Source organism: Macaca mulatta, chromosome 12, assembly GCF_049350105.2.
Source record: "Macaca mulatta isolate MMU2019108-1 chromosome 12, T2T-MMU8v2.0, whole genome shotgun sequence".
Lineage (NCBI taxonomy): Eukaryota > Metazoa > Chordata > Mammalia > Primates > Cercopithecidae > Macaca > Macaca mulatta.
This window is the reverse complement of record NC_133417.1, coordinates 44528204-44542884: the sequence shown is the minus strand read 5'-3', so window position 1 is coordinate 44542884 and position 14681 is coordinate 44528204. Positions and strand designations below refer to the sequence as shown.

General features: G+C 39.6%; 1 protein-coding gene across 1 annotated transcript; it reads right to left on the bottom strand.

Annotated features, from left to right (window-relative positions):
- Positions 1–279: 279 nt before the first annotated feature.
- On the bottom strand, positions 280–3135 carry LOC100426454 (small ribosomal subunit protein mS40-like). The gene is given in 3 exon segments (XM_077956515.1): positions 280–357; positions 359–755; positions 3071–3135. Coding segments are annotated over 3 exon segments (540 nt in total).
- Positions 3136–14681: the final 11546 nt, after the last annotated feature.

The following is a 14681-nucleotide window of genomic DNA, read 5'->3' as shown; positions in this document are numbered from 1 at the left end:
CCCAGGCTGGAGTGCAGTGGCATGATCTTTGCTCACTATAACCTTCATCTCCAGGGTTCAATCTATCCTCCTACTTCAGTATCCCCAGTAGCTGGGAATACAGGCACAAGACACCATGCTAATTTTTGTATTTTTTTGTAGAGACAGAGTTTTGCCTTGTTACCCAGGCTGGTCTTGAACTTCTGGGCTCAAGCAATCTGCCCACCTCAGACTGTTGCTGTTATTACAGGTGTGAGCCTCTGGGCCCAGCCTCTTCCCAATCTCTGACTCCAGAGCACACTAGGGGCCTGTCTCTTCAGTGAAGGAGGCTTCCACTGGTGGTGTTGAGAGCATCTTGGGCATTGACTCAGGTGCGGGGGTTACTCTCTTCTTAGAGATAACCCTGATAGAGCTGGCAAAGGGGAGACAGTTCACTCTCTGATGGCTGTTTACAGCTGTACCATGGGTACCAGGGTTCACCTGAGACCAGGGTGGGGACTGGCAGAGAAGCACTCATAGCTCCATGAGAGGCACTAAAATCAAGGTCCCGGGGTTCAACTTGGGAGATGTGGTAACTGAGGAGACCATGATCTCTGACTTTCTGGATGACATGGGTCAACATCTTATGCTGCTTCATACGGACTCCTGTGTATGGAGCATGGAAAATAATACCCGTGTGGGCACTGACAAACTGTTCCGAGAGCTTAACAATCCTAAAATCAACATGTAACTTGTGATCTTGGCAGATGGGGCAGGGATTCCCAGCAACTTTATTCCTGTTGGTAAAGTTTTGTCCTAAAATAAAATGACTTCTTATTTTAAAAGAGGTAGTACAAACAAATCAGAAGGTCAAAATATGTTGTTCATGGTCTCAGTCCTAATAAAGATTGTAGGAAACAAATTTATAAAATAAATTTTGTATGTAATTTAATTGCCTACAATTAAAAAGAAATTATCTATAACAGTCTTTCTAAGTTTGGTCACCTATCTTAAGATTTTTCCAAGGTATTAATTTACTCTTAAAATTATAAGAGATTTGTTTTTTAATTCTATAATCTTAGACCTATAACTCACTTACCCCCAGTGGCTTCTGCAGGCAACACACCTCATTCTCACCAATCACCCATTGATTCCTTTCAGAGAGTGAACCTGGATGGTACCCAGTGCAGGGCATCTTACCAGCCTTCCTCTATGATTCCCTCTGGCAAGTTACCAATGGGAAAGAGGAATGGTTATTGTACATGTTCTCTTCACAACTTCAGATATTCACAACTAGAAGTCACATTCTAAATGATTAGGGAAAAATCCTGGGGATTTAAAACCTCATTTAGAGTATTTTTGAGACCCATAACCCCAACCAAGCAGATGTCCAGTCCCTTTTGAACATTCTCCTCACTGGATGAAAAATTTAAAAAAAAAAAAAAAAAGAAGAAGAAGAAAGAAAATAAAATCCTCTGTTATTAGAAGTGCTAGGGAGGAAATGGACAGAACCCACAGAGACAAGATACAAAATCCTGTTAAGAGACCAGGGAATGAGGTTGTGACAGACCTTGACCCCCTTTGGGATCCTGAGACAGGAATGAAAAAGGCAAGATTCAGGCATGATGAAACATTAATGTTAAAGGGAATAAGGCCACAGAAGAAAGACCCACTAACTGGAGTAAGCTAAGAAAATTTAATCAACAACCCCAGAAAGGTCTATATATCTTCCCAGAGAGGTTGAGGGGAAAATATGAAGTTGTATACTGCTCTTACTCCTGATTCAGCAGAGGGAGAGAGGCAGTTCTGAAATCTATTTATCTCCCAGAGGACATCAGACATTAGCTATAAACTCCAAAAGGTAAAATTAGAGCTCAATGCTCCCATCTTAAGACTAATATACCTAAGCAATAAGATGTTCAACAACCAAGAAGGGGAGGAGGAACATAAAGAAGAAAGAGAGGCCAAAAAGCAAGCCCAACTACTGGCTGTTACCTATTTGCATTCAGTTGATGCAGAGTGAAGATTTGCAGTCCTTGTGTTTTTCAGAAATTAAGCATAGTTTACTTACTAAGGGCTTTGAAGGCTCTTGGAAAATCACAGCTCCGGTGAGTTACTGCTGGTCCTCTAACCAACAGAAAAGATTCCAAAGACCTAAGAGACTAGGATCAAACCAATGTGTCTTCTACAAGGAAAATGGTCACTGGAAAAGGGACCCATCTTGAAAGGAAAGGGAAGGGGGAATGTCCCACCTAGGTGTTTCAGAGTAGCAGATGGTCAAAGTAGAAAAAAAAAGTCTACAGGTCCTAGGGGCTCCTCAGTTGGCCCTCTACTTATACTTCAAGGTGTCCTGACTGTCACTGGATGTAGGGGACAAGCCTTTTGGGTCCTTGGTTGACACAGGGGCCACCTACTCTGTTTTGAACACACCCAGGGGTATACTTACTTAATAAAGTGGCAGGATTTCCCAGATAGAAAAAAAAACCCAGCAGCTAACATGGACTGTGTCGTCTCAAGAGTTCAAACCCTATACCCAGTCTCAAAAATATTTGGAGAGGCCTGGAGTTACTGACTCTTGAACAAGGAACCCTCTTCCAATATGTGGATAACATCCTTGTTGCCAGCCTTTCTAAAAAATTTGGGATCAAAATACCCGTTAACCTTTAACTTCCCAGCAGAAAGGAGTTCTAAGATATTCCCCCAAAAGCACAAATATCTCAGCAACAAGTAATCTATCTGTAGTTACTCCTAGAAGAAGAACAACAAAGTTAGTCCCAAGGGAGATGGGAAGTAATATGCCAACTACAGCAATCAAAGACCTGGAAACAACTTCAAGGGTTCCTGGGCATGGCAGGATTTGGCAGCCTCTGAATTGCTAGCTTTGACCTCATTGCCCATCCTCTATAAAAATATTTAAAAGGACACAGGGCCTTTTAAATGAATGACAAAATGTAACCAAGCATTCCCCAAACTTAAAACACAGCTCACAAGGGCCCCAGCTTTAAGCCTACCCAACTTAACTAAATCTTTCTATCTTTATGTTCATGAAAAGGGAAAAGCCTTAGGAGTACTAACTTAAAGGTTGGGCCCACTGACCCACGTAGTATCCTACTTTTTCATGCAGTTGGACCCAGTTGCTAAAGGCTGGCCACCCTGCCTTTGGTTGATGGCAGTCATGGCCCTCCTTTGAAAAGAGAAAAGTTTGGACAACCCCTAACCATCTGAACTCTCCACCATACCCAGACCCTCATAAAAGAAACAGGAGTAGAATGGCTATCTCCAGGCAAGGCTCTCCAGTTGCAAAGTTACTGCAGGCTGTAAGAAATTTAGCTCAGCTGGCAATAGTTCATGGCCATGGCCACCAGAAGGGGAAACTAAGGTAATTAAAGAAAATAATAAAGTCAATCTAATGCCAAAACAAACAGCTTTAAGAAAGTTACCCTTCAAATGCCACTTTTGCTTTCCCCCTTGAATCCTGCTCCTTGTTTTAAAACAAAACAAAACAAAACAAAACAAAACAAAAAACCCTGGTTTACTCTTTAAAAAAATGGAAAAAGCCCTCCAAATTGGAATATGCCTGATGTTCTAAATCATCCAGGAGGGCTAATAAGTCCTCATGAACAACTTATTTTCCCAGAAGAAATTACATTACAGGCCATTAGAGAAGCTCATTCTACCACTCACTTTGGTCATGAGGCTCTTCAAAACCGGCTTTTCAAGAGCATGATGGCCCCAAAGTTCAGGGAGCTAGACAAGGAGATGGTTGAGATTTTCCCCACATGCTGTGTTAAAAATTCTAATAACCACCTCTCAGAGTTGGGTGGGGGAGGCAAAAGGGAGCTGCTCAGTTTGTGAAGTACCAACATAAACGTCCAGGGGAAGATTGGAAAATTTATTTCACAGATATGCCCAGAGCCTTAAAAACCTTTAAATACCTCCTGGTTCTCATTGACACTTTTCTCAGGATGGGCAAAAGACTTTGCCACCCACACTGAGATTGCACATGAGATGGTAAAGTTACTACTGAAGAAAAATTGTCCTCAGATTCAGGCTGCCTGAGTCAATTCAAAGAAGTATTGGACCAGCATTTACATGTTCCATTACTAAGGCTACTTCTGAGGGTCTCAGAATAAAATGGTATCTACATGCCACCTGGAGACTGCAGTCTTCATTTATAGGATATACCCAGCTAAAGGTAGCTGCGTGAACCTAAGGAATAAAGTCCCTTTTACTGAGTTGAATCACTCTCAGATCTAAAATTACTGATATGTTTGAGGACAAAAACCCTCAACCAAATAAGTTACCCTGGGCCTGCATATACTTTCTGTCAGGACTTTGTTTACTTGCCCTCTTATATGTATCCTCATCTTTGCTTTGGGAGTAACCTTGTTGCATCCAGAGCCTACCATGTTTGGAAAACACATGACCTCAAGGAGATTGCTCCCTATGGCACCTAATCCCCAGAGAAGTCAAAATCTTTGTTTCCTGTCCCCCTTTTGCCCAAGGAATAAAAGGGTGATTAGGTTTATTCTAGCTTCCATCAGGATAACAGGCAGTCTCCTAAAAAGCTGGGGAAGGTTTGCCTACCATGAGATTACCCTCTGCAACCTCATGACAGTTATGAAATGCAAGTTGATGAGAATGATGATCCCCTTACATGAATTCTCCCTAGTCTCATTAGCCAATATTGCGCTTGGTAACTATCTGGCTCTTGATTACTTGTCAAAACAAGGTGAGGTGTATATAGTATAGTCACCAAGTCTTCCTCTTGTACTTGGGTACAAGATTAATTAAAAAAGACATTAAAATAATCTACAACCAGGCCAAGTGGTTCCACCAATTAACCAAAAGGACACAGACCCTCAAGGAATATAAAAACATCATAAAATAGGCCATCCCTAATCTCACTTAGTTCTTGTTCTTCCTGGGCCCTTTAACTACTATTGTACTTCTCTTGATTTTGGGGTCCTGTCTCCTAAATTGTCTGGTCTTATTTGTGTCTAAACAAATAGAGGCCGTAAAACTACAGATAGCAGTTACTCAGTGATATAAACAGCTAGACTCACACCCAGGAGATAACCAGACCTACCTAAGATTAGCTACAGAATAATTTCACTCCTCGGGGGACATATCAGCATCCAAATTCAGCTTGAAGAAGTTATAGAAGATGGATCCTCACATGTTTGAACCTCTAAAGAAGTGAATATAAGAAAAGGGGGGATTTGTTACCCAGTGTGATTTCTACATGACATACCTGAATTTCTACTCAACACTAACTCTGCTTATCTTTAAAAATCTGGATGTTTGCTGTAAGAAGTTTTCTGTGTATTCAGACTAGCTGAGACTGGTTAGGTCCAAGATAGCTGATACGGTTTGGATCTGTTTCCCTACCGAATCTCATGTCAGATTGTAATCCCCAATGTTGGAGGTGGGGATGGGTGGGAGATGATTAAATCATGGGGGTGGTTTCTCAGAAATGGTTTAGCACCACCCCCTTGGTGCTGTTCTTGTGACAGTGAATTCTCATGAGATCTGGTTGTTTAAAAACGAGTGGTACCTTCCCCCTCACTCTCTCTTGCTCCTTCTTCAACCATGTAAAGTGCCTGCTCCCATTTTGCCTTCAACCATAAGTAAAAGTTCCTTGAGGCCTCCCCGAAAGCATATGGACCATGCATCCTGTATATCCTGCAGAACTGTGAGCTGAATAAAGTTCTTTTCTTATACATTATCCAGTCTCAGGCATTACTTTACAGACGTGTGAGGCCAGACTAATTCAGGAAATTGGTGCCAAAAAGTGGGGCATTGGTATAAAGATGCCTGAAAAAGTGGAAGCAACTTTGAAATTGGGTAACAAGAAAAGGTTGTGAGAGTCTAGAGGGCTCAGAAGACAACAGGAAGAGGAAGGGAATTTTGGAACTTCCTTGAGACTTGTTGCATAGCTGTGACCAAAATGTTGATAGTGATATAGATGGTTAAGGCAAGGCTGAGAAGGTCTCAGATGGAAATGAGGAATTTATTGGTAACTGGAGCAAAGGTCACTTTTGTTATGCTTTAGCAAAGGGTTTGGGTACGTTGTTCCCCTGCCTTAGGGATCGGTGGAACTTTGAACTTGAGACTTATGATTTAGGATATCTGGTAGAAGAGATTTCTAAGCAGCAAAGCGTTCAAGATGTAGTCTGCCTGCTCCAACAGCTTATGCTCATATGTGCGAGCAAATAAATGACTTAAAACTGAAACTTACATTTAAAAGGGAAATAGAAAGTGTAAATTTGGAAAATTTGTAGTTTGGCCATGTGGTAGAAAAAAAAAACAAACAAGCACCACTTTCGGGAGGGTGGGGGGGGGTGCGGAATTTAAGCAGGCTGCAGCAATTTGCATAAGTGAAAATGAGCCAAGTGTTAATAGCCAAGATAATGGAGAAAAGGCCTTGAAGGCATTTTGGAGACATTTGCAGCAGCCCCTCCCATCACAGACCTGGAGGTCCAGGAGAATAGAATAGATGTCTTGGCCAGACCAAGAGCCCCTTTGCCTTGTGCAGTCTCAAGATACTGCTCCCCACATCCCAGCTGCTCTGGCTTTAGCATCAGCCCAAAGGGCAGCCGATACAACTCAAGCTGCTGCTGCAGAGAATGCAAGCCATAAGCCTTGGGAGCTTCTATGTAGTGTTAAGACTGTGGGTGCACAGATTATAAGAGTTAAGGTTTGGTAGCTTCTGCCTAGATTTCAGAGAATGTATAGAAAAGCCTGGGTGTCCAGGTAGAGTCCTGCTGCAGGGGCAAAGTTCTCATTGAAAACCTCTACTAGGGCAGTGTGCAGGGGAATTGTTGGGGAGGAGACCCTACGCAGAGTCTCCACTGGAGCACTGCATAGCAGAGTTATGAGAAGAGTGCAACAATCCTCCAGACCCCAGAATTCTAAATCTACCAACATCTTCTACCCTACACTTGGAAAAGCCTTAGGAACCCAATAGCAGCCAGTGAGAGCAGTTGCAGAGTCTGAACCTTGCAAAACCAGAGAGACAGAGCTTCCCAAGGCTTCAGGAGCTGACTCCTCATACTAGTTTGACCTGGATGTGGGACATGGATTCAAAGGTGATTACTGTGAAGCTTTAAGATTTGATGACTGTCCTGCTGACTTTCAGACTTGCATGGGGTCCGTAGCACCTTTTATTTTGGCCCATTTCTCCTCTTTGGAATGAGAATATTTACCTAATACTTGTCCTTTCATTGTGTCTTGGAAGCAACTAACTTGTTTTTTATTATACAGGCTCATAGGTGAAAAGGACTTAACTTGTCTCAGATGAGATATGGGACTTTGGACTTTTGAGTTAATGTTGGGGAATGAGTTAAGATTTTGAGGGACTGTTGGGAAGGTGTGATTGTATTTTGCAGTGTGAGAATAATACAACATTTGGAGGGTCAGGGGCAGAATAATATGGTTTGAATCTGTGTCCCTACCAAATCTCATGTAGAATCGTAATCCTCAGTGTTGGAGGCGGGGCCTGGTAGGAGGAGATTGAATCATAGAAGTAGATTCTCATGAATGGTTTAACACCATCCCCTCTTGGTACTGCCCTGGTAATTATATGTGAGTTCTCATGAGATCTGGTTGTTTACAAGTGTGTGGCACCTCCCCTTCACTCTCTCTTGCTCTTACTTTGGCCATGTGAAGTGCCTGCTCCCACTTTGCCTTCTGCCATGAGTAAAAGTTCCCTGAGGCCCCCCAAAAGAAGATACTACCATGCTTCCTGTACAGCCTCTAGAGTTGTGAGCCAATTAAACCTCATTTATTATGAATTACCAAGTCTTAGGTATTTATTTATAGCAAGGCCAGAACAGGCTAATATAATAGCTGACCAAATGTCTTCAAAAAGACCTCAAGCTTTATTATTATCTTATTTCATGTTAAACAACACTCCCACCAGTGCCATGTTGACATCACTATGATAACGATCAAAAGAAGTGATAAAAGGACAAAAAAGAAGGCAGCACTACCTATTCCCAGAAGTTCACTGTGCATTCCTGAAAAAGACATGAATATTCCTCCCTGTACTTTTAATGTTCAACCACTTCATCAGAAAACCCCTTCATGTTAGCCCCATCACCCCATACTAGATGAGAAATTGATTTCTGAGCCATGTTGCCACTTCTCAATTCTATGGCCATCAAATAAAACCTGCCCTGCTTGATGCTCACATTCAGTTTTACGTATTGACTTTGTGACACCAAACAGGGAAAGACCCCATTATGGGGAGACTGGCTTGGTTGGTAACACTACTTTCTCTTGAATCATAAATTCCTTGTTGTGTTTGAAAGTACCTTGGAAGACGCATAGACCAATGGAGCACAATAGAGAGCACAGAAATAAGGCAGCTCACCTACAACTATCTTATCATTGACAAACATGGCAAAAACTAGCAATGGGGGAAGGATTCACTATTTAATAAATGGTGCTGGGAGAATTGGCTAGCCATATGCAGAAAATGGAAATTGGAGCCCGTCCTTACACCATATACAAAAATTAGCTCAAGATAGATTAAAGACTTAAGTGTAAAACACAAACTATAAAAACCCTACAAGAAAACCTAGGCAACACCATTCAGGATTAGGCACGGGCAATGATTTCATGATGAAGATGCCAAAAGCGATTACAACGAAAGCAAAAATTGACAAATGGGATCTTATTAAACTTAAAAGCTTCTGTACAGCAAAGAAACTATCAACAGAGTAAAAACACAACCTACAGAATGGGAGAAAATTTTTGCAATCTATGCATCTGGTAGATGGTATAATATCTAGCATCTCTAAGGAACTTAAACAAATTTACAAGAAAATAAACCACCACCCCATTTAATAGTGGGCATAGGACATGCACTGACACTTTTCAAAAGAAGACATACATATAGCCAACCACCATATGAAAAAAGCCTCAACATCACTCATCATTCGAGAAATGAAAATCAAAACCACTATGAGATACCATCTCATACCAGTCAGCAAGGTGATTATAAAAAGTCAAAAAACAACAGATGCTGGTGAGAATATGAAGAAAAAGGAACATTTTTACACTGTTGGTGGCAGTGTAAATTAGTTCAACCATTGTGGAAGACAGTGTGGCAATTTCTCATACACAGAGGCAGAAATACCATTTGACCCAGCAATCCCATTGCTGAGCATATACTCAAAGGAATATAAACCATTCTGTTATAAAGATACATGCACTCATATGTTCATTACAGCACTATTCACAATAGCAAAGAAATGAAATAAACCTAAATGCCCATCAATGACAGACTGGATAAAGAAAATGGTACATATACACCATGAAATACTATGCAGACATAAAAAGAAATGAGATCATGTCCTTTTCAGGGACATGGATAGAGCTGGAAGCCATTATCCTTAGCAAACTAACGCAGGAACAGAAAACCAAATACTGCATTCCTCACTGGTAAGTTGGAGCTAAATAATGAGAACACGTGGACACATGGTGGGAACAAAAAACACACTGGGGTCTGTCAAAGGTCAAGGGGTGAAAGGAGGGAGAGGATCAGCTAGAATAGCTAGTGGACACTCATATTAATACTTGGGTGATGGGATGATCTGTGAAGCAAACCACCATGGCACACGTTTGCCTATGTAACAAAGCTGCACATTCTGCACATGTACCCCAATGTTAAAAATAAAAGTTGGAAATAAAAAGGAAAAAAAAAGATCTAATCTATTATAGAATGTGGGAAATTAGACCATGTTGGTTCAATGATCAATTCAGAATATGATCCCATTAGAAGTGACAGGTGTGATGGTCAATTCACTTGACAGGACCACAGGATGCCTAGATATCTGGTGAAATGTTATTTCTGGGTGTGTCTGTGAGGGTGTTTCTGGAAAAGAGTAACATTTAAATTGGTGGACTGAGTAAAGCAGATTGCCCTGTCCAGTATGTGTGTGTATTTTTCGAGGGCCAGAACAGAACACAAGGTTAGGGAAGGTTGCATTTGCTCTCTGCCTGATTGCTTCAGCTGGGACATCAGTCTTCTGTGTTTGGTGTACCAGTTCTCAGGCCTTTAGACTTGGACTGGAACATACATCATTGGTTCTCTATCTCCCAGGCCTTTGGATTCTACTACCACCAAATTTTCTGGGTCTCCAGCTTATAGATGGCAGATTGTGGGACTTCTCATCTTCCATAATTGTGAGCACCAATGCCTTATAATAAATATCTTTATATTTTATATATATATGTGTGTTTGTGTATGTGTATATATATATATAGAGAGAGAGAGAGAGAGCCTTAGAGTTCACACTTTTTGGTAAACATTGTATAAAGCTCACTGGAAGAGATAGAATTTATATTTTGTCAGAGAGACAACTAACCTAGTAATATTCTACCCTCAATTTAAAAGAACTAAGACATAAATGCTTAGTTTAACTTAACCCCTAATGATTTCTTTAAGACCAGTGATTTTCAGCTGGTTGTGTAGTGGATACTGTGATGCTCCAACTACACTCTCTATCAGAATTAAAGGACTTATTCTACAGCTTCTGACAGTGCTGCCACCTGCTAGCTTTTAGCTATCAAGCATTCCTATGATTTGCTCTCAGCTGAAGAGAGTCTATTCACGCAAACTCTCACTCTGTCTCTGGGGGCAGACTATATGCATTAAATGGTTGATAGGGAAATAAAAGCCATAAAAGCCTTGTCACTCCTTACAACCTTAGGATTTTTTTTTTTTTTTTTTTTTTTGAGACAGAGTTTTGCTCTTGTTGCCCAGGCTGTAATGCAATGGTGTAATCTTGGCTCACCACAACCTCCACCTCCTGGGTTCAAGCAATTCTCCTGCCTCAGCCTCCCAAGTAGGTGGGATTACAGGAATGTGCCACCATGCCTGGCTAGTTTTGTATTTTTAGTAGAGACGGAGTTTCTCCATGTTGGTCAGGTTCGTCTCAAACTCCTGACCTCAGGTGATCCACAACCATGGGACAATTTAAAAGAGCCATTATAGCTTCAAAGATTCCTTCAGGGTTCATTGACCTTTTCTGAAACTCAATTACAGCCCAACTTCACCTTCTGCCCAAAAATGCTTCCTTCCTTCCTCCCAGCCAGCATAGGTACTAATTCTGAGAACATTTCCTAATAAAATCTGGCTCTTGTATTGAGAATGGACACTAATAAACAAAAATATAAATACACAGGTCAGTTGAGATGACACTGTAGTAATCTTGGAAATAAATTTTGAAGGTAGCAGTGGAAGTGCTAGAAATATTTAGATTTTAAACAACAGAATTTCCTGAAGACTGGGTGTGGGATTGTAAGAGAAAATGATGACTCAAGGATGACTCCAGTGATCTTTGCTTGAGTACTGGAAAAATGGTTTGGGTGCGGGGGCTATAGTTGGAGTAGATTTTGGAAGGGGTTATTAAGAATTCATTCTGAAGTATGTTGAAGTATGTCTGTTAGATATCCAGTGGAGATGTCAAGTAGACAACGGGATTTACAGAAATTCAATCTGATAGAGAGTTATGGGTGACAAATATCATTTTAGAAGTCTTTGACATATACTAATGTTTAAATGTATGAGAATAGATGATACCTCCACGAAAATGAGTATAAATAAAGAAGAGAAGAACACTAAAGACTGATACTTGAATATACCAATTTAGGGACTGGGGAGAAGAATCAAAGAAGACAATGATGGAATGACCATTGAGGTGGAAGGAATACCAAGGGAGAATAGTTGGAAGACACATGGAAAAGTATATAAAGGAGAAAGGGTATGATCAACTACTTAAAATGCTGCTACAGATCAAATAAATTGGCTTTGATCACTTTGATGGTGAAAATGATGGCAGTATTCATAATGGGGTGATGAGATATAAAACATAATCAGAGTATTTATACAAGCATGTTTGAGTAAAGGAAATAAAATATCTCTAAGTATTTTGCTATAAAGAGAAGGAGAATAAGTAGTTGGTAGGGACAGTGAAGTCTGAACAACTTTGGTTTTTTTTTGTTTGCTTGTTTGTTTGTTTTTTGTAGAGACAGGGATCTCATTATGTTGCCCAGGCTGGTCTCAAACTCTTGGCCTCAAGGAATCCCCCAGCCCTAGCCTACCAGATTGCTGAGGTTACAGGTGTAAACCACCATGCCTAGCCTTTTTTTTTTTTTTTTTTTTTTAAGGAGAAAGGATAGTATATTTGTATGCTAATAGGAATGATCAAGTGGATAGTAAAACATTAATGATAAAAGGAGGAATTTCTAGTGAAATGAACATGGGTTAAACAAGAGTAGATAGGCTATACTAGGCAAGTAAAGAGAATGCTATGGCCGGGTGCGGTGGTTCACGCCTTGAACTCCAGCACTTTGGGAGGCCGAGGCAGGCAGATCACGAGGTCAGCAAATTGAGACCATCCTGGCTAACAAGGTGAAACCCCGTCTCTACATAAAATACGAAAAATTAGCCGGGGGTGGTGACAGGGGCCTGTGGTCCCAGCTACTCAGGGGGCTGAGGCATGAACCCAGAGGCGGAGCTCACTGTGAGCCGAGATTACGCCACTACACTCCAGCCCGGGTGACAGAGCTAGACTCCATCTCAAAAAAAAAAAAAAAAAAAAAAAAAGAGAGAGAGAATGCTATTAGATATGAACATGACAACAACATAGCAATACAAATAAATACATGCAAAGTATTTTTATGGAACAGTACTTGGAAATAATTGTTGAAATTTCTTCCATAAATTTTTTATCTAGAAAATGGTACAATATAATCAGATTAGTCAGTTGATTACTTTAAAATATAAAGTGAAATGCTTTTAAAGATTGGGTATTGGAAACTTTTTTGGCTACGTATACTTTTAGCATAACTAAATAATAATCTATCTTTTTAATATGCAATAAATCCAAAGCCAAACATTATATGTGCTATTAAAAATGTGTTTATGAATAAATACATACTTTTTGCTACATATTAATTTAGGGTAAATACTATACATCACATGCTAATGAAGAAAAAGTCAAAAATGTGCCTAGGAAAAATGGATGTTATTAAAGATTCTATTTAATTAATCATCAAAAATATAACTATAAAATGTATTGCTTAAAGTTAGAACTTTATCATATATCACACAAAATGAGTTGCATAACTGTTAACATTACTCCGAAGCATTTGTTAGGCAACATATTACCAAGAATGTATCAAAACAGATCCAGGAAAGTAGTTAGCATCTTCAGTATATCCTGATTTAACTAATCTATTTTATGTAAGACATGTAAACACACGTCAGATTCCAATAGCAAATTCTGTAGCACTGGGCCACACAACTTACAAAAAAGAGCATCTGGAGACAACCTGTGAGAAAATCTCTTTTCCATGGTTATTATCCACATAGGTTCAAACTCAATTTCAGCTATTGTTTGTATTTATTCAGGGTCATATTATAGGGGACTACATGCAAAAACACTGTCCTTCTAACTGCTGCCCATCTGCTTAAAATTTCATTTCAGTTATGATCGTTGCTCCATTTCCTCTTTGAGTTTAATTTTTCTTCTTTCTGGGTTTGCTAAAAACAAACATAATAATCTCAACTATTGTCATTTGAAGCAGAGATGAATTATTGCCATTAAGCGAAGAGATATTTGTTGTTGCAGTATGAATGGCTCATTTGTGAAGCAATGTAATCTGCTCCTCCCAAGATCTACATCTTCTGTCACCATAGAAAAGTCAGGGCTCTACAAAAGAGATCAGACGCTAATGTTTTGACTGGTTAAATTTGAAGTTGGTCTTGACCGTTACAATACCAATCTTTTTTTTTTTTATGTGAATCAACGTGGATTCATTTGTTTGTGTAAATTTCTGTATAAAGAGTGACTAGCCTTTAAGCTGCCATTTTGTCATTTACTCATCGTGAAATATCTGGTACAAATATTTCTTCAATAGCCATCAAGCAAATAAGAGTGTTTCACATTATATAACCTGAGATGTCTGAAGTTTAATAATTTTTGTTTTACCAAGAAATATGTTGAGTTGGAATTACATTTTTCAGTAAAGAAACACAGAGCTATAGCTAGCTATCATTGAGCCATCTACCTATCTATCCATCCCTTTTGATATATATGATACATATCATCTGCTGCTGAGGTACTTCCCCTGATATCTTATATTTAAGAATTGGGAGGCTAATTTCCTTGCTATGAAGGTCCCAATTACTAAGCACATAGGGGTTGAATTCTGCATAAGCATTTTTCCAAAAGAAATTTGTTCTTCATTTGTGTCATAAGTAATCCAAACCTATCTGCCAGTTGAATGGGCTATTTCATTTAGACCTTAAGACATTACTTTTCCTTTTCTTTTTTTTTTTAGTTTTTTTATTTTTATTTTTTTAGTTTTTTGGTCATATTTCTGCTAACTATATGGCTCTTTTCAAACAGTTTTCTTGCCATTGATGCATGGTCAAAGACTGTCAGGCTTTTTGTCTCTGGGCATGGAACCAAGAAAACAAACAAAAAAATGGAAAATATTATTCTATTGGGAAGGTGCTGCATTTATCTCTAGGCTCTGACCAGACAATCTCAACTTCTCTTTTCATTTTACCATTTCTATAGACTTTCCACACAAACTTGAGCCTCTTACTCTTTGGATAATCTAAACACGAGTCATATTAATCATATTTGCTTCTCCAAGAGATAGAAAGCAAGAAAAGGATAATAAAGTTAGGTATTAGTAGT